The 24,146-nt window shown below is 36.0% G+C and overlaps 1 protein-coding gene and 1 long non-coding RNA gene across 3 annotated transcripts; one reads left to right on the top strand and one right to left on the bottom strand.

Annotated features, from left to right (window-relative positions):
- Window positions 1–1,942: 1,942 nt before the first annotated feature.
- Window positions 1,943–15,257, bottom strand: LOC114267971 (low affinity sulfate transporter 3-like). 2 transcript variants are annotated; one of them, XR_014335115.1, is made up of 7 exons: window positions 15,115–15,257; window positions 14,508–15,033; window positions 13,685–13,779; window positions 12,962–13,036; window positions 12,785–12,867; window positions 3,872–3,998; window positions 1,943–2,271 (listed from the first exon to the last, which is right to left on the bottom strand). XR_014335115.1 is itself a non-coding variant. In XM_082877638.1 (3 exons), exons 1-3 carry the CDS (start codon window positions 4,285–4,287, stop codon window positions 2,123–2,125), a joined length of 459 nt encoding a protein of 152 aa, XP_082733764.1. In that variant the 5' UTR covers window positions 4,288–5,148; the 3' UTR covers window positions 1,943–2,122. The 2 variants fall into 2 exon arrangements, 1 of the variants encoding a protein (XP_082733764.1); XM_082877638.1 differs by lacking the exons at window positions 12,785–12,867; window positions 12,962–13,036; window positions 13,685–13,779; window positions 14,508–15,033; window positions 15,115–15,257 and adding an exon at window positions 4,105–5,148.
- On the top strand, window positions 5,006–7,756 carry LOC145795017 (uncharacterized). Its single transcript, XR_014335116.1, has 2 exons — window positions 5,006–5,146; window positions 5,332–7,756. It is a non-coding gene; the product is annotated as an uncharacterized LOC145795017 (long non-coding RNA).
- Window positions 15,258–24,146: the final 8,889 nt, after the last annotated feature.

Below are 24,146 nucleotides of genomic sequence, written 5' to 3'. Positions count from 1 at the left end.
TTAGTTGGGTTGTTGAAAGATAATGAAATTGGCTCATGAATTGAGAACATTGAATAAATTAACATGAAATGAATTGAAGGAATATGGGTTGAAATATGAACTTTGAGACTTTACAATCATTTAAAATGGAAATGTCCTGTCATAAGTATTGTATATGCACATTGTACTTATATCTTCGTCAAATCTCATATATTGTGTTAGATTGTTCTTGCTGGGCTTTGACTCACCCTATTTGGCAAAAACATTTTCAGGTGTTGGTGACATGCCCTCACTAAGGCAATAGCTTGGAGGGACTTTGGGAGCAAGAGCTTCTGTATTTTGTTGTATTCTTTTGTATAGCCAAGGGCTTAAATTGTATTAAGTTAGGCTCACTTTTGTGTAACCAAGCCATGACTTGAAAAGATATAAGCCTATACGGAATATGATTATTTGTTTAGTTTCAATTCTCTTATTGTTGCAACACATGCTTTAGATTCAGAACGAATATGTGTAAATGTATATTACATGTGTTAACTTTTGTAAACGAACTCTGATAAATGAAAGTAATTTATTTCTATTATTCTTCTGCTCATGAGTTGGATTTATTGTATTATTTTTGGGGCGTTACAATAAGCAAATGAGTCGAACTCAAACTCAAAAAAACTCGAATTGACTCGTTTGCAACCCTAACCACTCGGCAAATCTTATCCCCACTTTTATAATGTTTGTCAATGACATATACCTGTCTAGTTAACATATATTAAAGAGATGACATGTCCACCTATGCATCCCTTGCATCTTGAATAGATCTTTCCCAACCTCTTCCTCTTTTTATATTTATTAAACATATTTATATACGTAATATATTATATAATTTTTTAATATAATAAATTTAAATTTTAAAATATTATAATTAATGTAAGTACAATAAATTTCTTTGCAAGTAAACAAATTGTGATCAAATCAAATCAACTATTGATAGGTGTATGTCGAAAAACCCTTTCGATGCCTAAGTTACACTTTTAGGATCAAAATCAAGGAAAGCATAGAGTTTTTGAGTACTTAGATTTATATTAGCTTTTTGTTAGATGAACCCTGTGACTTTTTTAAGTTTTTCTTTGGTAAAGTCCTAATGGATTTGTAATTTCAATTCATAAACCCAACCTATTAGGAGTCTACCGCTTAAATGATAGATCTATTATACTTAAGCACCCTAAACTTTGTAAGTTTGTAGTTTGAAGTATATCCACTTCTCATGTAGTAGACCAGATAGAGATGGTTTGCTCACCCCAATTGCTCATGCTATTGCTGCACACTTTCGTTAATCATTTTAGCCCAAAGACTCCCAAGCTATAGACTGGGGACTCGTGTAGTGCTTTATTGAAGTTGAGCGCTTCACAAGCTGGCATGATTCTAGCTCAGTCCATTTTTCCTACCAGGTATATCTAGTGTTTGCTTGACCCAACCTTCATACTATGGACCAAGTGTGAGGCCTACTCTCATTCTGTTAGGCCTAAAAAAGGTTTTTACAGCACGCAATGCACGCGTAAAAACCTTTCTATGACGTGCAGTGCGTGTCATATTATGACCAGTCATGGAAAGTCATTCACTTTCAATGACATGCTTCGTACGCCGTTAAAAACTATTTAACGACAGATTTTGTGTGTCGTCGTTATTTTTTCTATGACATGCTAGGGTACGCCATTAAAAACTATTTATTGGCAAATTTTGTGCGTCGTCGTTACTTTTTCTACCACTATTTTTGTACGCCGTTAATTGGTAAGACAAATAACGACGCTGATTGTGCACCGTAAAATATGTAATAAGACTTATTATGCCTGTCGTAAAATATGCAGTTTTTTTATTATTTTGAATTCAGCAGGTTCTATTTGATCAATTTTGTACAATCTAACAAATATTACAAATAAGCATCACAAAACATCAATCAACCATCAAAATATTGTTTGAAACATAAAAAAGAAACTATATCCATAAATTATAAACATTCAACAATTGTCTATACATTCAAACATTTGAAAACTATATCCTTAAGTTCTAAATTGTACAAAAAGTTTAAACCATCCAAAACTATGCATATCTAACTTTCTAAACATAACGACAATTATTAAGAGATTATCTAAAACTATCGACAACAGTTCCTATAACAGTTGCAGCTACAGCTGTAGCAAATCCACTTGCTCCTATCACAGGGACAAGGGTACCCAATGTATGTGTTAAGGCACCTAAACCTGCGACAATAGCTGGAGCAACTAACCATGTTGCATTTCTTGTCTGCATGACAAAGGAAACTTCACATAAGTACAAAAACCAACAACTCAAGGACAAAAATATTTCTTGAGGTATTAAGAAATGATCAAGAAATTTTAAAATATCAACAAAACATTTTCAAAATTAATAATATAATTCAATGGCCCCATAAAAGCAATGTAATAATGAAAAATTAGCAAAAATTCAAGATCTCAATAGTTTGTTACTAAATCCAGACCATAAGAAGCTCAAGAGAAAAATCACATTTAAAAAGAGGAAGAGGTTGAATTAATCTCCTTCAATGCAACACTTACTTGGGACTTGCATAATTACGTTAAAGGATCTCTATGTATGAGGTTTAGGTTTGTATAGGTTTCATCCATTACCATTGTAAGTTCCAAAATAAAGAGTCCAAGTCAAATTAGAGTCTATTATTTACAAGTTTAAAAAGAAACTTTCAATCCATTATAGAAGAAATTTAGGTAAATTTTAGTAGCTTTAGGCGCTTTTTGGGACAATATGATGTAATTCTACCTGAGCACTTAGTAGCAACTTAACATAAATAAATTTTTTTAATAATATATATACCTAATCTAATATTTTTGGAATAAACTAAAATCAACACAATGTCAAAATAGGGTAACACCAACTGATATTCTTCGTTTATATATTAGAGATCATTGGATGGGTGTGTCATGAAAATTAATTTTTTTTTACTTATTTTATAAAAAATAAAAAAATAATAGATGAAGAGGGAAAGATACATAAACTCATGTAATAAATTGAAGCACACAGGAAAGTAATAAACTGAAGCACCAAAGAATTCCATGACTAAGCCTTTGGATCATACAGGAAGTAAAAACAATTTTGTTTTCCCTCACAAAAAACAATTTTCCCTATCATTTCCCTCACAGGAAACAATTTTGGGACCAAACCCAATGAAATTAAGTAGAAAAATCAGAAATCAATTTTTCCTACCTTTCCCTCGCAGAAAACTATTTTGGGTCCAAACGCAATATGGGTTTACAAAATGAAACTACAGACTACCTATGAATTAAAATGAATCAAAAAAAATTTCTTACAAAAAAACTTTTGATGTTGCTACATGCTACTATAGCAGTTGGTAAAATAATAATGTGGCTATTTGGTGTATTTCAAGCCAAAAGCTGATAACATAAAATAGAAACTAGAAGCACCCTTCCCTATTGCTCAATAATTCAATTTTTTCAGCTTATTTAAAATCTTTGTATCTTATAAACTATAACCAGAAACTGCATATCACATATTTTCAAAAATATAAAATATAGAAGGAAAAAAAAAAGAAAAAAAAAAAACTCTATAAAATGTATACATTAGCTATACTACATCTCAATGACCTCCCTTTTCTTTATATATTCTCTGTATGGTGGGCATATCTTTAATTAGTGACAGCTAAAAATATGAACAAACTAAGCTAAGTGACCAAATAAAGTAATAAACTTAATTTGCAAGCTTATCTTTTGAATAAATTCTAGTAATAATTATTTATCTTGGTAGTGGAATGCAATTTGATTTAGTGACTTAGGCAATACAAACAAGAAAGAGAAGAAACAAAACAGAAACAAAACAAAAGCAAAAGACTTACCAGTGGCAGCATAGCATGAAGTTAAAGATCCTGCAATGTTCATGAAGCCCATGGCCAACATTTCCTTGTTTCCGTCAAGATGGTATCCTTTTATGGATGCAAAAGATCGACCAAACGCAATGGCTTCCTGAGGTTGGCACATGTATCAAGACACTTTTCACAAGAAATTCAAAATGTTCATGAATAATGTTGAAGAATAAATGGAAGGGAATAAATAGTGATGAGGAATGCACCGTGAGAGCGACAACTGAAACAATCAGTCCAATTTTAGCCATTTCTGAGGCATGTGGGCTGTTGAATTGCAACTGATGAACTGAGATTGGATTCATCCCTCCTTTGATGTGTTTCACTATTTTAACTCCATATTTATCAGCTCTTGTCAGGAAAACGATAAGAGTAGATAAAATAACAGACATCAATGGTGCAATGGCCGGCAACCAAAAGAGTTTCTTGTCCCTTTTGATGAAAACAACAGTTCAGCCACTGCACAATTGAAGCTACAACACAGCAGCTCTAGCAGAGCAGCAGCTGGAGCTCCTGTAGCTCCACAGCAGCACAGCCACAGCCACAACACAGCAGCTCTAGCAGAGCAGCAATCACAACAGCTCCAGCAGCTCCAAAGCAGAGCAGCAGCCACAGCAGCTCAGCAGCTTCAGAGCAATAGCTCCAATAGTCACGTGTGTATTATCAAGGCTAGGTAGTTAGTTTGTTAGAGTTTAACTATAGTTTAGTCAGACGGTTATGGTTAGGTTAAGTAGCTCACTCTTGTATATATATTATCTTCTCTGTATAATGTTGATTCATTTAGAAAATCAATAAAATAGATATTTTCTTGTTTTCTCTTTACCTTTTACCCATATCACAGAATCACAAAGTAAGTATACACTAGAATTGTGGTAGACAAAGAAATTGTATAGACCACCACCTATGTTTGATCTTGGTTATTTTTGTTTTTATGTGAAAAAATAAATAAATAAATAAAAAATAAAACAACAAAAAAGAAATCGCCAATTATGGTTGTTACTTACCAGGAATCTAGTAATTAAAATGAAAATAAGAAATAAGCAACCAAGGATGAAGCTGTAAGGATTCCAAACCATTCTTTATATGGTACAGCCTAAGAGAAGCACGACGAGTTTAAATTCATAAATGAAAAATCGAAATCTTCATGAATCAGATCTGCAACTGATCCATTTATACTATTTACAATTGGTCTTTGACTCTCTGAGACGTATGTCTAAATACAGAGAAGATTATTTTTTTTTCCTGAGTAAGGCCTAGTTTGGGAAGACTAAATAAGTGCACTTTTTGACTTTTTATGAAATATGGGTTGGGTTTGGGTTGGGTTTGAAGTGATGTGTTAGAGAGGTGATGTAACTTAAATAAGATGATGTGACTTAAATAAGATAGTGACTTTTTAACTTTTTGTCTTTTTTGCCTCATGCCAAACTTGGCCTAAGAGAATACAGAGAAGAGCCAAAAAGGACTCTAGATGTCGATTCGTGCCCCAACAGTGACTAAGGCAAGCAAAATCATTAGTAATGATTATCATAGATTCTTCCAGTTAATAACTTATTTTATACATAATCTCCAAACACATTTTGATAAAACAGTGCAAATGCTCATATAATTCACAGTTAAGGCATCTTGAAATTCTAACCTCGCTGATAAATATAGTAGAAAATGCATATATGAACAAATTTCAAGGGCAGCTCTTTAAAAAATATATTTTTAAGTTAAAAAAACAAATTGACATCACGACAGTCTTTACCAGTTCCGTAACATCCGAATTTTCTTTTTAAAGTTAAAATTTCAATAAATAGAACTCAAAAATAAATAAATAAATCAATCAATAATAATAATAATAATAATTAAATAAATAGGAAATTGGGAAGTTATCAATTAAATTGTTTGCGAGACACCACACATTAAATATTTTAGTAAGTGGTAAGTGATATTTTATAATTTGGTAGTGAGGTTTTTAGACGTGAACCTAACTTATAATTATACGTAATTTTGGGAATCATCATGAATCACCAAAAGAGTGATAACCCTTAGAATTTTATAAAGCCAAATTAATTTAGGTGACTCATCATATAGGACAGGTGGCTTCACCCCTCAAATACCAACAAATTATTAACGTGGCAGGAAAGTAGGAACAACGTGGCTGCCATTGGCACTTGGTGAAAGCATGGAAATGAAAAAAAAAACTAAGGAGTGAAACATGTGTCAATTAAGGGTTAAACTTTGAAAGGTGAAGAAACGGGTGGCAAGGAGAAGAATTGTCCACATGTATATTGTTTTGCTTGGGCCTCACTTCAAGACATGTATAAATAGGAGGTTGGTGCTGTAGCATGAACCCAAAAATCTGAAGCAATTAAGCAAACGTAAGGAGTTCAGATTATAGAGAAAGTCTTAGAAATGGGGAGCAAGCTTAGAAGAATTTAGGAGTAATTTTTCGGTGAGTTTTATTATACCTTGAGTTAGTATAATATGTTTTCTACATGTCTTAAGTTACCATAATATATTTTACGAATGTTTTGAGTTACCACAATTTATTTGATATAAATTATGTTTTATGGTTAGGTTAATATTTCAATTACGTGGATTATTTTCTGAACTCTATTTGTTTAAATTAAAACCCATGGATATGTTTGTTTAAATTTTAGAGATTATTTGGCAATGATTTTGTAAACAATTATTTTCTGTAAGTACCACCACGGGAGTCCCATGCCTTGGGGGAATAAAATAACCATTGGCCCGTGTTCGACCACTTTGTGGTCCCCTGTTTGTCATGGATCCATTTGGAATAAAATAACCATTGGCCCGTGTTTGACCACTTTGTGGTCCCCTATTTGTCATGGATCCATTGACCCCTGTTCTAATTGTCACTCTAGTGACCCCTGTTCTGTTCTGTTCTGTTCTGTTCTGCACTGTGGTTATAGTTCTTTATTTCAGTTTCTGTCACTTAATTAATTGTGTATTCAACTCAAATTATATTAATGTTTTAGCTTAAATAACAATCCATGGCTATTTTGTGCCCCTACACTCACAGTATAATATTTCTCACTCTGCTATGTGCTTATAGCTATTACCCCTTTCAGGTGACGAGGTTTAGCGGGATCAAGATGGAAAATGAATCGCTGTGTTGTTTTGTTTTTTTTTTTTATTATTTCTTTTTAAGATTTCTATCTTTTTATTATCAGACTCTTGTAATACAATGAAGCTCAAATGACTATGTTTGTTTCCTTTTAAATAAGCAGTTGGTACCCAATAATTTTATTTTAATTTATTGAATTTATCCACTTGCGCTACGACTACAAAATTATTTAAATTATTTTAAGTTTATCTTGTTACGACGCCGAGCCTTTGGGTACCGGGTTTGGGTCATGACATGTTCTGTGGTTAGAGAAGTTAACACAACAGCATTTGCCCTTAGAAGAAAAAGCTTCAAACTACAAAAAGATGACTCAGAGAGCACTTGTAATATGCCTAGGTTGTATTATAAAGAAAACCCTTTATTGTGTAGTTTAGTTGAACCTAGTCAATGCAGAATTAAGCAAAATAAGTCAAATCGAAGACACCAGCATGTTTATACTACGTATATTATTGCCCCCAGTGATAATAATTTGACTATATTTTTAACAGTAAAAATATATGTTAAATAACATGGTTTATATCACTCTATGACTGCATGGAACAACAAATAATGGGAATTTATCGCTCTTAATAATTCTCTTGTACAAAAGCTCGTAATACTACTGTTTCTTGCAGTTATAAATCATCTAAAATGTAAGATATTTTATGAAAATATTAAATAAAATAACTATAAAAAAATAAATAAAAAAATAAAAAAACTCAAAAATTAATTTTGAAAGCTCAAAACCAAATAGAGAATATAAATGTTTCATGTAACTGTAGACACCTCATTTTTGACCGACCTTAAGACTCAAACGTCATCGATTGAGCGCTCGGCGATTGTGCATGTTGTGCTCGTTTTGAGGTTACGGAGTCTCGGCTGAGAGCCTTGCTTCCGGATTTCGGGACTCTTTTGTGCTTTGCCTCGGTTTGCGAACAAGGTTCTGTTTTCTCTTCTCGAAGGGAGGGAGAGGTCTCGTAGACCATCTCTCAGTGGCCGTAGGCTACTTTTCGTGGTCGTAGACCACTGTTCCCGTTTGGAGACTAGTTTTCGATTTTCGGAGCCGTCGGTCGTGCGCCTCGGTTCGGGACCGCTTAACTTTCTCCGTTTGCTCCGATTTTTGGCACACACTTTGTTTCCTCTCTCTAGAGGGACACTGTGGCCCGGTAGACCACCTTCGTGGTTGCACGCCACTTTCGATGCTTAACAGCCTGTTTTCGGGGCGCCCGGCTGTGCATTTTGACCCCCCGAACCCTCGTTTTGCATCCGTGTTGGTTCATTTTTGGCATGAACGTTGTTTTCATTGTTTGGAAGGTGGTACAAGGGTGGGAGATCACCTTTTCTCCTTGGAGACCACTTTTTTCCTGCCGGCCGGTTTCCTTGACAGGTAATTGGTCTCCCTCATTTTTGGGCCACAATTGCTGGTCTCCCATCACACCACTAGCTTACATTTAGTTGGGAGACCACCAAATGGGCTGGCCGACCACCTGACCCTTTTGAACTGGTCGGCCGACCAGGGAAAGTGGTCGGCCAACCACCTGAACTGGTCGGCCTGCCTCCCTCAGTCTTGTCTCTGTGAGTTATTGCCAGTTGTGCTAGCTGGAAGGCACAGAAGGGATCCTCCATACACGTGTATGGAGGATCTTCAAGCTTGTTTTTAGCTTCTTTGAGAAGCTTTGGACCCTCTTGGCTATAAAGGAAGGCCTTTCCTTCCTTGTAGAGGTTCAAAAAATTTGGTTAAGGCATATATATACACCCCTCTCTATCTCTCTATGTCAAGCTCCAAAGTCCCTTGTTCTTGCACCTTTACGTACCACCTCCTAGCCTAACCCCTCACTCTAAGGTCCTTGGAGCTTGTTTTCAGAGGCTAAGGAGTTACTTTTTTGGTCCAAAAGCTGCTGGAGTTCTTGGCTACAAGGGTAACACCCTATTTCCCATTTTGGCCTTTATTTTGCTTCATATCTTAGCTCTATACTTGCAAGCATATTTGGGCTTTGTCATAAACTAAAAAAAGTCTTATTTTGAGGTCCTTAACACGTTTGTTTAAGATCATTTTTCTGTTGGGGTCATCTACCCCCTTGCATGCTTCATTTCATCTTTTTTGAGCCATGCCTTAGGGCCTTGGCATTGGCCTTTGTTTGGCCTTTTAGCCACTAAAATTCAATGGATTTTCAGTGGCTAGCATGCTGTTTTGAGCACCAAAATCAGAGAGGGGTGACCCTCTCACCCCTTGTCTTATTTACTAGCATATTTGTCCTAATAAAGGAGCCCTTATTTGCATGCTTCCAAGTCATGTTTCAGGCCATTTTTGGTGGGTTTTAGGACTTGCATAGGCTCTTTCTAGAGCCCATTTTTCTATTTTGTGTGTCCATCTTGCATGTGTAGAACAACCCTCTTTATAGCCTATCAAAGGAGCCTATCATTCTTGCATGCATAGACCATGTTTCAGTGGGTTTTTGGGCTTTATTTGGCATGTCATACCTCTGACTTTTGCTGGTTTGATGGTATCTTGATTGCCTCACATGCTTGTAGTGCAAACCCCCTTTACTAGTTTATATTGCATGTTATTTCGGCCTTTGATTCTAGCACTTTTTGGCCATGCTTTAAACTGATTTTGTGCATGTTTTGGACTGCCTTAGCTCTGTTTTTATGCCTCATGGTCGAATGATGCTTGCTATGCATGGTTGTAGTTCAATACCCTTGCCTAACTTTGAGTTTTGGAGCCTATTGCATGCTTATGTTGAAGTGTTTCCATGTTTTGGGGCCATTGTGCATCATATTTCAGAGCTTACATGTATGCCATATTCCCATGTTTTCCACTCATTAAATGTGTTTGAGAGTCGTGCTTGTATGCCTCGTTTTTGGATCATTGCATGAGCTTCATTTTCGTGCCTTTCGAGCCATCATTTTAGACCATTTTTCCACTGTCTTGGACCTGCCTAGGGTCTTTTGGGGGTTGGTTTTTCCATTTGTGCATTGCTTTATGTACCTCTAGTGTAATGCGCTTCACTAGTTTCGGTATTCGGGCTATCTAACATGCATTGTGTGACATGTTTGTATGATTCGGGACCATCTTACATGTCATTTCAGAGCTGAAAAATGTGTGTTTGTATGCCATATTTCATCCCTTGCCATGCTTTGATAGAGTGGCATTTGGTGCCTTAGGTTTGGTCCCTTGCATTTGTGTATATTTGCATGTGTTTTGTTACCTAATTTCATCATGATTGGCCACTGATTTGGGTGTGGCTGAGGCTCACCTATCTTGGTTTAAGTCCATCTTGCATTGTATATGCCATTTAGTCCATGTTGTTGCATGATTGACCATTGCATTGTGTATGCCTTGATCATTTCATTGTTAGTCTCCATGTGTGCATTGCGTATGCCATATAGTTTTCATGTGCATTGAGTATACCATTGATTATTTCATAGCATTGTGTATGCTAGTAGCATGTTTGCATATCATCATTTGCATGTTTGCATCATTTAGTGGCATTATGTTTAGGTTGCATGTTAGAGTTGCATTCATGCATGCCATGTATGTTGCATTGTGTTTGGAGTAGGGTTTAGTCCAAACATGGGAAACGAGGGACGTTTCGTACTCCAAGTGACGAAACGTGCCTTGATTCTCGGTCGCCGACACTCCGGATTACCCATGATGGAGTTTAGGCCTTGTTGTGTTTATATGTGCATTCATTTTACATCGAGTCGTGCAATCCGACTCCTCGGTCATCATGCATCGAGATGCATGGTTGGTGGCATCAGGATCGAGGACTACACTCCCTGGAGCTTATGCAATGACGGGGAGAGTGGTCGGGCACACATATGTTGAAAATACCTTGCCTTCTCTCTCTCTTGCCTTTGTTGCAGAAAAAGCAGAAACCAGGAGGATGAACTGGTCGGCCGACCAGGTTTTCTGGCAGGCCGACCACCTTTTCTGGTCTTCACCACCAAGGGTGGTCGGCAGGTGGTCTCCCTTGTCCATAGCTTGGTCGGTAGCCTTCCCACAGCTTCCCTGGGTGGAGTTTCATCTCTCTGGGGCCTCGTGTAACATTCTGAAATCAATTGCAAACAAAGGTGAGTTGGGACATTGCGATGGATTTTCCGGCAAGGCGACTCGAGCATGCATGCATCCCTGTCATTCAAGACCGAGCTGAGGCAGTCCATTTCATGTAGCCTGCATGCTAGTTTATTTGCTTCCTTAGTTTAATTTGTTAATTAATTAATATTGTGTAATAATTAGCTGTAATTCGTTATTCATTCGGTTGTGTATTATTTATTCGGACCCTCCGAGGAGGGTAATGTTGTAATAAGTGTGTGTGTGTGTGTGTGTGTGTGTGTGTGTGATGTATGTCTTCCAACCCCACGCCATTTTCCCTTTTATTTACCAGCTTATGATGGTTAGTTTTAGGGCACGTTTAAATTAGCATCCTTATGCTCGTATGTTTGCATCCATTCATCTGTTTTGCATGCACCGGGCTCGGCACATCATGCTAACTGCATTGTATTTCAATTTCGAGTTGAAAACATGTTGTCTGTTGCATTTCATATGCCATCTTAGAATAGCCGAGCCTATCTTAGTTGCATCTTGCATGTGTTGCATTAGCCATCTTAACATGAACTAGGATCATGCATTGATTACTAACTAGTTTCTGTTTTGGCTTGGAGTACTCGGTGAGTGTTTATGCTTTAGCATCGTTGCATGTATGTGAGTGACTACCATGATAGCATGCTTGCCATGAGGCTATGTGCTTATGTAATATAACTGCCTGAATGCCTGTGGGTGAAGGTTGGGTTGCTTGAGTTGGAATAATTCGTCGAAACCCATGTTTTAGCCTACTTGCGAGTAGCAAACTTCAATCCATTTTCAAAACAAGCGGATATGCGATTCTTTATTCCAACTTAGGCAATCCAGTCTATACTTGTATGCTGTGCGCATCACATAGTAATTCTAGGTTAATAATCGGAATAAGAACGCATGTGTTTTCGAAAACTCTATATCATGGTTAGTAGAGGCCGATCTTTGATCGGGCGAGCGGGGGTGCTCACGAAGTGACCTTCCCCAATCGTACCCAAGTTCCCGAGCCGAGGCAACTTTGGTGATGACGGACACGTGGCCTTAGGCACGAGTCAGGGTTTCCTAAATCCCCCCCAAAATAAAATATTTAGGTGGCGACTCTATATCTGGCAAAGCAGTCCATGTTTGGCACTTCTTTCTAAAAATCAGTTTTTCAAAACGATTTGCCGGATTTGGACTCTTTGATGATTCATCGGCTTTGCATTGCACTCTGCGAAATTAGATACAGGACCATGACATTTGAGTCCGAACTATAGTAAGCCCAATGAACAAAACGGGATTTCCTCCCGGGACGTTCGGGGACGTCTACAGTAACCAAATCCTTGGAGATGAATGAAAGCAACCAAAGTTTTGCAAATGAAAAGGATTCTTACCAATGTTTCACCTATTCTGACACAAAGGATTCTGTTAGAAGCACTAAAGACCATAGAGAATAAAATTCTCAATGGCAATCTTAATTCTAAAGGTGCATAGATTGTGGACTACAAATAGGAAAGTCATTCGATGTAATCTTAATCAATTCTAGGAAGATACTGCCCAACTGAATTTTGAGCAACAAATACTACAAGCATCTATCCTGAGAACTCCATAATTCTGGTATCATTTGAAACAAATTCACAAGCTTACAAAATCACTTATTTATTTATTTATTTATTTTTCCCTACTAAACACAGAGGTCTTTAAATACTTCCACAATTACCTCCACCTCCTCAGAGTTCAAATTTCCCACAGCAATATAATACAATGTAGACCACAAAACTTCCCGTTGGATGATACGATTTCCTGTCAAGGAAAAGACATAAAGATTAATAACCTAATCCACCACAAATTTTTTTAATCATACAATATATAACAGTAACATTACCCCCCTTAATACCGTGAATAATGTTCCAAGACAAAGTTGTATTAGGATACAATGGGTCCTCTATCCACTCAACAAGGCTTTCTCTCCCTGCAGAATTGTCATAAGTGTGAAGAAACTAAAAACATTTTTGTATGTGTTGAGGCTTAAAATGTTTACATGTGTATATCGATAAACTTATAACTTAAGAGGGTTCATAGTTCTTGTAATTGACAGATTATTTTTGAATATTTGCTATATTAAAGCTGGTACGGCTAGAACACACTGTGTAGCAGTGGACATGAGATAAGTAACAGGTTTAGAATTCCTAGTGGGAGAAGAAACAAGATTTTGAAGCAGTTGGATTAGTTTTTAAATATTCCTATACATAAAAGTCAAACTTTCTAGAAACCTAAATATATGCTCACATATGAATAACAAAGATAAACTCCCTCCTACTCATTGATGTCACTCTCTGATACGATTAAACACGACTCATTAGACCATAACAATTCAATATGTATCAGATAACATCTACATGCTGATCAGGATGATTCCAATGTGCTCCTTGAGGGACCTAAATGTTAGTAAACCATTTCAAAGCAAAATCAAAAAGGGTCTCCAGAAACTACATTTCTTTTAATCCCTGACATTATTAAAAAAGTGTTTATAGACTTGAAAAGTAGCATGTACAATTGCATCCACAAAAAAGTACTATTTGTCTTGCCATAATTTCATGATTGAAAAGTTTAAATTTACCTTGGGCTATTACAAGGGACAAAGGGGCAGAACTTGGGGATTTGACACTATGAAATATTCACTTTAGACCATTCGTTAAGAAAGTATGCCCATTCCTGCAATGCAAGAACAAATTTAATTGCAACTATTATTCAAAACATATGAACAGTGTCGAAAAGTCAGTGCTTCAATGTTACTAAGAAGACAAAAAAAAAAGGGTTGAGAATCTAAAATACCTCAATTTTGAGTTCCTGATATTTCAAATAGAAAATAATAAAAACATTTAAATCCATGCAAGGATCATAAGACGTATATTTCCGAAGTAAGTGCATTTGTGAGGATAACTACAAAACAGTGGTTATAGTGGCTTAACAGTCTGATGATTCCACATTCCTAAATGCAAGCAATTAGAATTCAGTTAAAGATAATAAAAGCAAACAAGTCTATCAAAACAATACAAGTATAAAGACAGTATAATAGTCTTACAGAACAAGTGTTACTATCTAATGCAACTAGGAAATAAACCCAGATTGAGAGAGAATGGCAGACCAAATTCAATTGCCTCATATCAGTTTGTGTACAATAAACCCATTTTTAACAACAAAAAGTTCAAATTAAACACTGAAGCCAAAAGTCCTTGAGGGTTAATAATTGATATATGACCATGTAAAGAACAATTACTCCAAATTGTGAGAAACCCATCTGATATTATCAACAAAAAATCATAATATGAATGAAAATCACCAAAATATTGAAATTAAATTAATATGGGTAATTCAAGTTCCATGAGAATATGGGTTTAAAAGACAAAAAGAAACAAAATTTGAGAGAGCAGAGCAAATACCAGGGAGGGGGACAAGATGCATTGGCCCAAGAAGCAATTTTAGGAGAGAGAAAAAGAAGTGAAGGAGCTCTGAAGAGCAGCCATCGCTGCCATTGTTGCTGTGACTCTCGAAGATTGCTACTTCTGCAACGAAGGAGGACGTTCTCTCTCTAACCCATCTCTCTACAATCTTAAACTTATCAAACCCATCCATAAAATCTTACTTTTTTTACAGAGACCTTCTCAAAAAACCCCAAATCAGGTTTTGTATTCAACCCACTATGTGATTGGGGGCTAATCAATGGCTCCGAAGATCGAAGACTCTCCGAACCCTCAATCTCTTCTTTCACACCTACTTTCTTCTCAATACCCTCCCGCGACAGTGTTGCTGAGATTTTGGAGAAGTTTGGAGAGGATGCCAGGGATGAGAGACGCCATTGTTGTGGTTGAAATAGGGCGGCGCCAACACGTCGCCGTATGGGATACTGTATACGGTGTTACGGCCGCTGAAAGAGAGAGAAGCGAAAGAAACTAGGGCAGGACTGGGCTGGGAGTGAGAATGAATTAGGGATTTCAGATACACAACCAAGAAGAGAAGAGAAGAGAAGCATGAGGCGACGATATATACCTTTGATTTCAGATACACAACCGAAGAAAAGAGCTGAGATGATCCTGGTAACCCTAGCAATTGATTCGGCCTTCATCGTCATCATCATAGAGAGAGATTGAAATGTTCCATTCTGGATAGAGGAAGGCAAAATTGTTCTTTTTGGGAAAAAAAAATTAATATATATATATATATATATATTTTTGAATGGAGCCCCAAATTTTATTTTGGCGCCTTTTTTTTTTTAAGTATACAATTCACGGTATGTATTGTGCATCGTAAAAAAGTAATACTTTTAACGGCAGGTGATGTGTGCATCGTAAAAAGTGCAATGCTTTTAATGGCAGACATTGTGTACGCCATGAAAAGTATTCACTTTTCACGGCTGGCATATGTGCGTCGTGTATAATTGATGTATTAACGGCATGTCATATGCACATCGTAGAAAGTTTTATTATTTATGGCATGCATTGCAAGTCGTAAAAAAATCATCTTTATTACCATTCACGGCCTACGCAATAGACACGTCGTGGTTAGAAAAGTATTTACGATGTGGAAAAAAAATAAGTCGTAAAAGTGAGAAACTACGACATGCATATATTGTATGCCGTTAATGTGGTGCCATAAAAAGTCAATTTTGTTGTAGTGAGGTCTCAAGCTACTCTTATATTTCAAATAGCTAGAATTACAAAACAATATATAATATCATAGTCTTTTACACACCGTTTGTTTAGGCAAAAAATATTTTTCATATTTTTTCATATTTGGTAAAATAAAAAACAAAAGTAATTTGAAAACAAGTTTATTTGGATAGAAAATATTTTCTATTTTTAAAAGGCTAAAAATATTTTTCGATCTAAAATTTTACTAATATCACCACACCACAACCACCACCACCGTCAGCACCACACTACCGTCATGCCACCACCTCTACATCCACTTTTGTTCCACCACCACCACCACCATCACCAAACATAGAAAACATAGTGTGAAACAAGTTCAATTCGGAGGCGAAACAATCACTTAAGATAGGGGAAGAGAGTTAGAGAAGTTATATTTACAAACCCAAATGGTTGGTGGTGAGATTGGTGGTGGGTCATTGGATAGAGAGGTGGTGATGGGGGAGTTTGATGTTTTTGAAGAAGAGTTTGGATGATTAGAGGCAAAAAGTAATGAACATGATTGGTATTGGATTCTCTCTTTGGTGGCCGGATATTCTCCTTAGATCCTTACTTGTACCAAATTACTTTTCTAAAACACCTCTAGCTTGATCATATGGTAGAGAACTTTGAAATAATTAATGATTGTGGAATCTTTAGTGAGGATATATGAAATGCAAAAAATAGAAAATTAAGTAAACAATAAATTATAAATCACATATACAACAATAAAAAGTTTATGTGGTTGACCTTAAAATTAACGCATTATCTATAATCGTTACTATTTTACTATGATCAGAAAAAAGTAATACCAAAATACATATACAAATACATATGATTGGGGTGACAGGTCATAAATGCAAAAATACCCTTATCATTCCAAGTTGAATTTGTTGGCAAGTGATTACTATCTGCTATTTATTAGAATACTCACTACACTATCAAATCTTAGGAATATATTTGTAATTTATCCTTATATCTTTGTATATTAAAGTACTTTTCTTGATTTTTCTAGCCCCCATCACAAAAGGAGTAAATGTGGGTTTTGTTGAAATGTAAGATTTCAACAATAACAATTTGGTTTTAAAGACGAGGAATTTATACATATATCTACCTTGAGGTTTCTAACAAATACAGGAATCTTCCCTGTGATTTCAATAATTACATAAACCTTCCCTATTTTAACTGACAATATCAAGATTCTCTCAATCCGTCAATTTTGCACAAACAATTTTACTTGATTTTATAAAATGACCATATTACCCTTTCATTTAAGCATGAAAAGACGAAAACACCCTTTCATCCCTAAATCTCTTATACCTACCTCACCATGCTCTGCCCTCTCTCTCTCTCTCTCTTACCTACCTCACCATGCTCTGTCTCTGTCTGTTTCTCTCTCGTCTCCTCTTTCATCCATATAATCTCTCCGGTCACTACTAGTACAACTGCCTCCGGTGATCCCAAAGCCCACTGGCAATTATTTTCCTCAACACCCTTCCTCTAATGGTGACCACTCTCCTTTGTCGCCCTCTCTCCTCTCTCATTCCTATCGCACTTGCTTGTCCATCACCATCGCCAGATCTGGAAAAATAGAGAGAGAAGGTGAGAGGGATCAGGGTTATCATTGGGATGAGGTCTTAGAACATGTATTTGATTTATTAATGTCACATAAAGACCGCAATGCGGTGTCAGTGGTGTGCAAGTCATGGTATAGGGTGGAGAGGTTCAGCAGAGAAAGTTTATTCATAGGGAATTATTATGTAATTAGTCCATAGAAGTTGATCAAGAGGTTTTCTAGAGTTAGGTCTCTAACATTGAAAGGAAAACCCCATTTTGCGAACTTCAATTTGGTCTCGCATGATTGGTGAGGCTTTGTGTATACATGGATTAAAGCCATGGCCAAGAATGGTGTTAATCTAGAGGGCCTACGCTTATAGAGGATGCTGGTTTCCGATAAGGGTCTTGACTTACTTTCTCAATCTTTTGTAAATTTCGGCCCTGTTTGGTAGAGCTGTGGGAAAGTGCTTATAGCTTATGCCTAAACAGCTTATAGCTTATAACTTTCAGCTTAAGCTGATTTCCAGCTTATTCTTAAAGCATCTCCTGCCCCACTTAAAGAATAAGCTGTTTTCTGACTTCCACAAACCTATAAGCTATAAGCTATAAGCTAAACCAAACACATCAAAATAGCTTAAATTAAGCTGAAAGCTGAAATAAGCTGAAATTAAGCTGTACCAAACAGGGCCTTCAAGTCTTTGGTTTTAGTTCACTATCAGGGGTTTACCACTAATGGCATCACTCCCATAGCTTCCAATCGCAGGTATATATATTAATATTATGTATACATCACAGTTTTGTTATTCCACTTCTTTTCTTGTTTTGGACATGACTACCAATTTTTTAGCTGATTTGCTTCATTCTTGACTTTGGTATATAAGGTTTTCTTTGATTGCCTTTTTTAGTACACGATATTGCTATGGTTTTGGGTACTTAATTTTCTTTAATTTTAAAGATTTACCTGGAAGTTGGTTACTTTTAATTTGGGAGGTTACTATCAATTTCTTTATGATTTTTGGTTGGGGCTACACATTCAAGCAAGATCAAAGCTTGATCTACTTTTGAGTGTGATGAAATAACAATATTGATGCTCAATTTTGCTAGAATCGAGGGCTTGGGTGTTTGAATCTATGGATTGATCACTTCAATAACCATTTTTATCAACTTTTTTTTTTTTTCTTGTTATTTCATTGTCTTCATTCCTACTATACATGATGGGTTTGTGAGTCTTGGATGACTTCTCAATTGTTCTATGTTGGTCATTCATCTTGTTCAGTTGTTAAATTGGGTTTCTATTCTTTGTTGGAAATCCAAACAAATTCTTATTTGAATTTTAATGAGTGTGTGTGTGTATGTATATATATATATATATATATATGTATGTATCTTAAATTTAGAAGGGAAGAAAAAAGTTGTTTCCATGTTTGAATGTGTGTATATGTATCTTAAATTTAGAAGGACAAAAAAAAAAGTCGTTGTTATGTTTGAATGTGTGTACATGTATACATATATCTATGTGTGTGTGTGTATATATATTTGTATCTTAAATTTAGAAGAAAAAAAAGTTGTTCCCATGTTTGAATGTGTGTACATATATACATATATCTATTAAACAAATTTAGAAATTAATTTAATTGGATTTTCTTTTCTTTTCTTTTCTAAAATCAAAATATGTTTGCATGTGTTTATATAAATGTATCTGTTCGTATATATGAGATTTGAAAAATCAATTGAACTTAGGTATTGCTTTGTTTGAATCTGGGTATTGCTTTGTCTCAACAAAACTCTGGAGGATATTATGGGCATTTCAATATTTATCTTTGATGACATCAGCAGTTTCTGTTAGTTGTATGAATGGTAGTAAAAAAATGGGAGAATCTTGATATTGTCAATTAAAGTAGGAGAGGTTTCTGTAATTATTGAAACCACATGGGCGGTCCCTATATTTGTTAGAAATCTCTAGAAAGGTAAAAATAATTTATAAAATTTCAAACCAATTTGATGAGAACAATCAACAAAATTCTAAAATGCTTAAATCTGCAAAACTGTCAAATTCAGATAAGTGAGAGAACTTCAGTTCAATAACATGCTTGGATAATAGGAATTAATGAGACCACGTGGATCAAACAACTTCACCATCATAAAATAGATCAATATATGGATAGAATTAAATATGTAGAAAAGCTGAAACTTAAGGATTTGATTATATTCATAAAATAGAACTACCTTTATATAGGCTCATACATAACAGAAAATACCATAAAAGTAGGCACTTCACAACACTACTCAAATGTGAAAAACAAACTCCTATAGACTAGGTAAATAAAAACAACTTGTAGAACAATACTCCATTATTAATCAAATCCTAAAAACTAGGACAACCAATTCCTACAGACTAGAACAACTTTAACTGACTCAATACAGAGAAAATAAACAAGCAACTTTAAATTATTCAACAAACCCTCCCTTAAACTGAAAGTTTTAAGACTTTAGTTTAATTATGCAGTACTTTCTTCAAGCAAGATTCTCCAAAGTGCATAGTCCTAACAACTTCCTCAAATTGTGAAAAGCAAAAGATCTGAGAGATTTAGTAAATATAACAGCCAGCTGATTTTCACTTCTACAATATTTCAAATCAATTGCTCCATCATTGCTGAGATCTCTTAAAAAATAATTCTTCACGTCAATATGTTTGCTTCTTCCATGTAGCACAGGATTTTTGGAGAGTTTGATGATTGAGCTGTTGTCACAAAAAATTGTCGTAGCTCCCACTTGCTTGAAATGCATCTCTTCGAGAATTTTCCTTAGCCAGATAGCTTGGCAAGCACAAGCCGTTGCAGCAACAAATTTAGCTCCAGTGGTGGAGAAAGTGATGATTGGTTGCTTCTTAGATGACCACGAAACAACCCCTGTACCCAGCTCTAGCTTGACTTTTTGTGCTTCTTTCTGAAGACGATAAGCCCTACAGTTCAGACTCTCGCGTTTCTGAATCTGATCTCACAAGTGTAATGTGAAATAGATAAACACCAAAGAGTCCAAATCCGACAAATCTTTTGGAAAATTGATTTTGAATCAAAATGCCAAAAATGAACTGCTTTGCCAGATACAGAGTCGCCACCTAAATGTTTTTGGGAAATTTAGGAAACCCATGACTTGTGTCAAAGGCCACGTGTCTGTCATCACCAAGATTGTCTCAGCTTGGGAACTTAGGTATGAGAGGGGAATGCCATGAATTGAGCACCCCCACTCACCCGATCAAAGATCGGCCTCTACTAATTATGATGTGATTTTTATTTACATTATATGATCTTGTTTCGATTATTAAGCTAACATTACTATGTAATGCGTACACAAGTATAGACTGATTTGCAAAAATTGGAACACTTGATCTCATGTTTGTTTGCAAAATGTTTGAATATGTATCACTTGAAAAAGTGATCGCATATATACATTACTCAAATTATTCCAATTCAAGCAATTAGCCTTCATCCACAGGCATTCAAGGGTTATATCAATTAAACACTTAGCCTCATGGCAAGTATGCTTGACATGGCAACAATCACACTCATGCAATATGCTAAAGCACATAAAAGTTCACCTAGTACTCTAAGCCAAAAAATATGACAGAGTTTGAATAATGCATGATCCTAACTATACAATATGACTAATATAACACATACATATGAATCAATTTGATAGCATGCGGTCTAAGCACGTATTCAAAGAATGTATTAATTAATAGTGCAAGTTAAAATGATGTGCCGAGCTCGATGCATGAAAGACAACAGATGCAAGGCATGAGAGATGCTAAACTAAACATGATTCCCTAAACTAACCATCATAAGTAGGTAAATAAAAGGGAGAAAGACGTGGAGTTGGAAGACATACACATTATTACAACTGTACCCTCTCGCAAGAGGGTCCGAATAAATAAACTAGCTAAGTTAATTAACTAGCTATTACAAAATGAATTAACTAATTATTATAAACCAAATAAACTAACTATGCTAGCTAGTTATTACAAAACCTATTAATTAATTAACTATTCTATAGAACTAACTAATTAATTACAACATGAATACAACATGAAAAAAATAACTAAGCTAACTAATCAGCCCCGGGAAGCGAGAAATGCTCATGCATACGTGGATTTCCACCCGAAAAGCCCATTGTTCTGTTGCCAGAGTACCTCTGTTGCACAGTTAGAACATCTTTTCGCCTCAGCCTTTGCTCTGTTCTTGTTTCAAAAATTTGATGCTCAGTTTAACAAAAGTGGCTGGGAGGCTAGAAGTAGTGGCCGGCCAGCCACAAATTGTAGCCTGCCGTCCAAAAGAAGTGGCTTGCTGACCAGAAAAAGTGGTCGGCCACTGAAGTTTGGTTCCTCCTGCTGCACAGAAAGCATACAGAGCACAAATAGGGTGTTCTCAAGGTATGTTTGTACACCTTACCCCTCCTTATCATCAAACAGCTCAAAAGAGTGGCAAGCTCAATTCGCAAGCCATCAATTGATGCAATTTTATTGCATGATGGCCTACAAACCAAGGTGTACAATTTCAATAAATGCACAATAAAAGACTCTCAAACCTCCTCCCTATCGTGGATTGATCGAGGGAAGTGACTGACCTTGGAAACTTGAACCGTTTCATCACTAGCAAGTATGAAACGCCTCAAGTTTCCATGTGTTCAATTAACGTCCGATTGAACACCAAATTGCTTATTATCTTGCATAATTTTTAATCACAATTTTATTACTTCATTTTAATTACCAACCATTCCTTAGTTCAATTGAGTCCAAAAGTGAAAGATTAAGTCCTCTAATGGAAAGGAGTACCAAACCAAGTGTTGTTTTAGGTATGAGAGAACTGTTATGTCGTTGGTAATGAACCCCCAAAGGGATTAAACCATTAAGCACAACAACCTCAATCTCAAGCTTAAACAAACATGTAGTTTGAAACAACTTTCAAAGCAAAGAAAAAAAACCAAGAACGGAGGGAGATTGCAAAGGTGATTAGATATGAAAACAAGTATGGAAAGCAAGAAATAAATACAATCAACTCAAATAGGTTAGTGTCTAATTCCTAAAACACCAAACCTATAAGGACCATTACACTACAAGCATACTATACAAAGCTTAAATGAAATAAACACCTCAAAATAGTCCTAAATTAGACTAAAACAATGCTGGAGTTAATGTAAAAAAAAAGCTAAAAGAGTAAGCTAAAATAATGGAGCAATTAAGCTAGCAAACAAGCATAAAGAGGGTGGCTAAACTCTCCATTTTTTGGACCTCAAAACATAGTTTTAGCCTCTGAAAAACCTCAGATATTTAGGATTAAAAAGCTCAAAAAAAGTTGACAAAAGGGTGGGAAACACAAGGGCAAAGGCTTGAGAAGTGAGGTTCAAATAAGGGTGATCCACCCCTCTACCCCTAATGGCCTTAAACCACAAGTTTCAGCTCAAAAATACAGAGTATAAACAGTCCAAAAATAGTAGGAAAAATAGCAAATAAATCAAAGAAATGAACCAAGACTTATAACTCTTGAAGAGGAGAACCCTTTCTAAGTGGCAAACCAACACTTACACACCCTCAAAAGCTCAAAGTACGCTCAAAAGTATCTCAGCTCAAATACCACAAGGTTTGGTTTAGAGTGTATAGGCAAAGGCTTAAGAATTTTAAAGTGAGAGGGAATTGTAGAGAGAGAGAGAGAGAGAGAGAGAGAGAGAGAGAGAGAAATATTTTTGCTCCAAATTTTTTAACCCCCAAAAATGGAAGGGGAGGTCTTCTATTTATAGAAAAACATGAAACTCCCTCAGAAATATCCACACATACACGTGTAGGCAGATACATGCACTTGTGGAAACACTTGGCACAGCTGGCATAAATATCTGCAAAAATACACAAGTAGCCAGTAGGCCACGCACATGGCCAGTAGCCCACATTGGTGGCCAGTAGCCCACACTAGGGGGCCTGCAAGTCCCAGGGTATTTAGGCTTGAAAAACTGTGATTTTGGTCCAAAACAAGGCAAAAGGTGTGCAGGGTTTGAAGGCTCAAAGTTGTGACATTCTGTTGAGGACTTCAAGCACTTGACAAGCATATACAAATTCATCATTGGGTGCGCAAGTGGTGACGCCCAAGTTGTAAGGGCGGTAAAAAATGGAGTGTATACACCAACATAAAAACATAACCTGAAGTGCTCCTCCTGTCATCTTGATCTCCTGTATAATCGCTGTCAGTAAACCCAATCAAATCTGACCTTTTACCCTTCTTGTAGAGCAGCCCAAAATCTTTAGTTCTTTGCAAGTAACGAAAAATTTTCTTAGTAGCTCTAAGATGCGGCTCTATTGGATTCTCTATAAATTTGCTGATTAGATTCACAGAGTGCATTATGTCAGGTCTTGTTGTAGTTAAATACATCAAACTACCCACAATTTTCTTATAAAGTGTGTTGTCTACCTTTTTTCCTCTATTACCTTTGTGTAGCTTCAAGCCAAACTCAGTTAGAGTACATACAGGATTACAATCTTTCAGCTGAAACTTGTCCAAAATTTATTGCACATACTTCTTTTGAGACATAAAAGTTCCAATGGCAGATTGCACCACTTCAATGCCAAGAAAATAATGCATCATACCAAGATTAGATATTTCAAATTCAACCATCGTAGACTTGTTAAACTTTTCAAACATGACACTGTTATTGCCAATAAATATAAGATCATCTACATATAAGCAAACAATGAGTATTTTCCCTCCATTTCTAACTTTAACAAAAAGTGTGTACTCATATGGACATTTTTGAAAACCTTCTTTCAAAAAATAAGCCTTAGTGCAACTATAC

This window comes from Camellia sinensis, chromosome 7 (assembly GCF_055761805.1).
Source record: "Camellia sinensis isolate YWXY chromosome 7, ASM5576180v1, whole genome shotgun sequence".
NCBI lineage: Eukaryota > Viridiplantae > Streptophyta > Magnoliopsida > Ericales > Theaceae > Camellia > Camellia sinensis.
Note: the sequence above shows the minus strand (reverse complement) of the source record. Positions and strands in the feature narration are given on the sequence as shown.

Bases quoted from the DNA above. Each gene is read 5' to 3' on its own strand.
- LOC114267971 (XM_082877638.1), bottom strand. From the start codon at position 4,287: ATGTCTGTTATTTTATCTACTCTTATCGTTTTCCTGACAAGAGCTGAT. The intron at 3,999-4,104 runs GTGCATTCCTCA...TGCCAACCTCAG, and splicing joins TTTCAGTTGTCGCTCTCACG to GAAGCCATTGCGTTTGGTCG. The intron at 2,272-3,871 runs GTAAGTCTTTTG...TTTGTCATGCAG, and splicing joins TTCATGCTATGCTGCCACTG to ACAAGAAATGCAACATGGTT.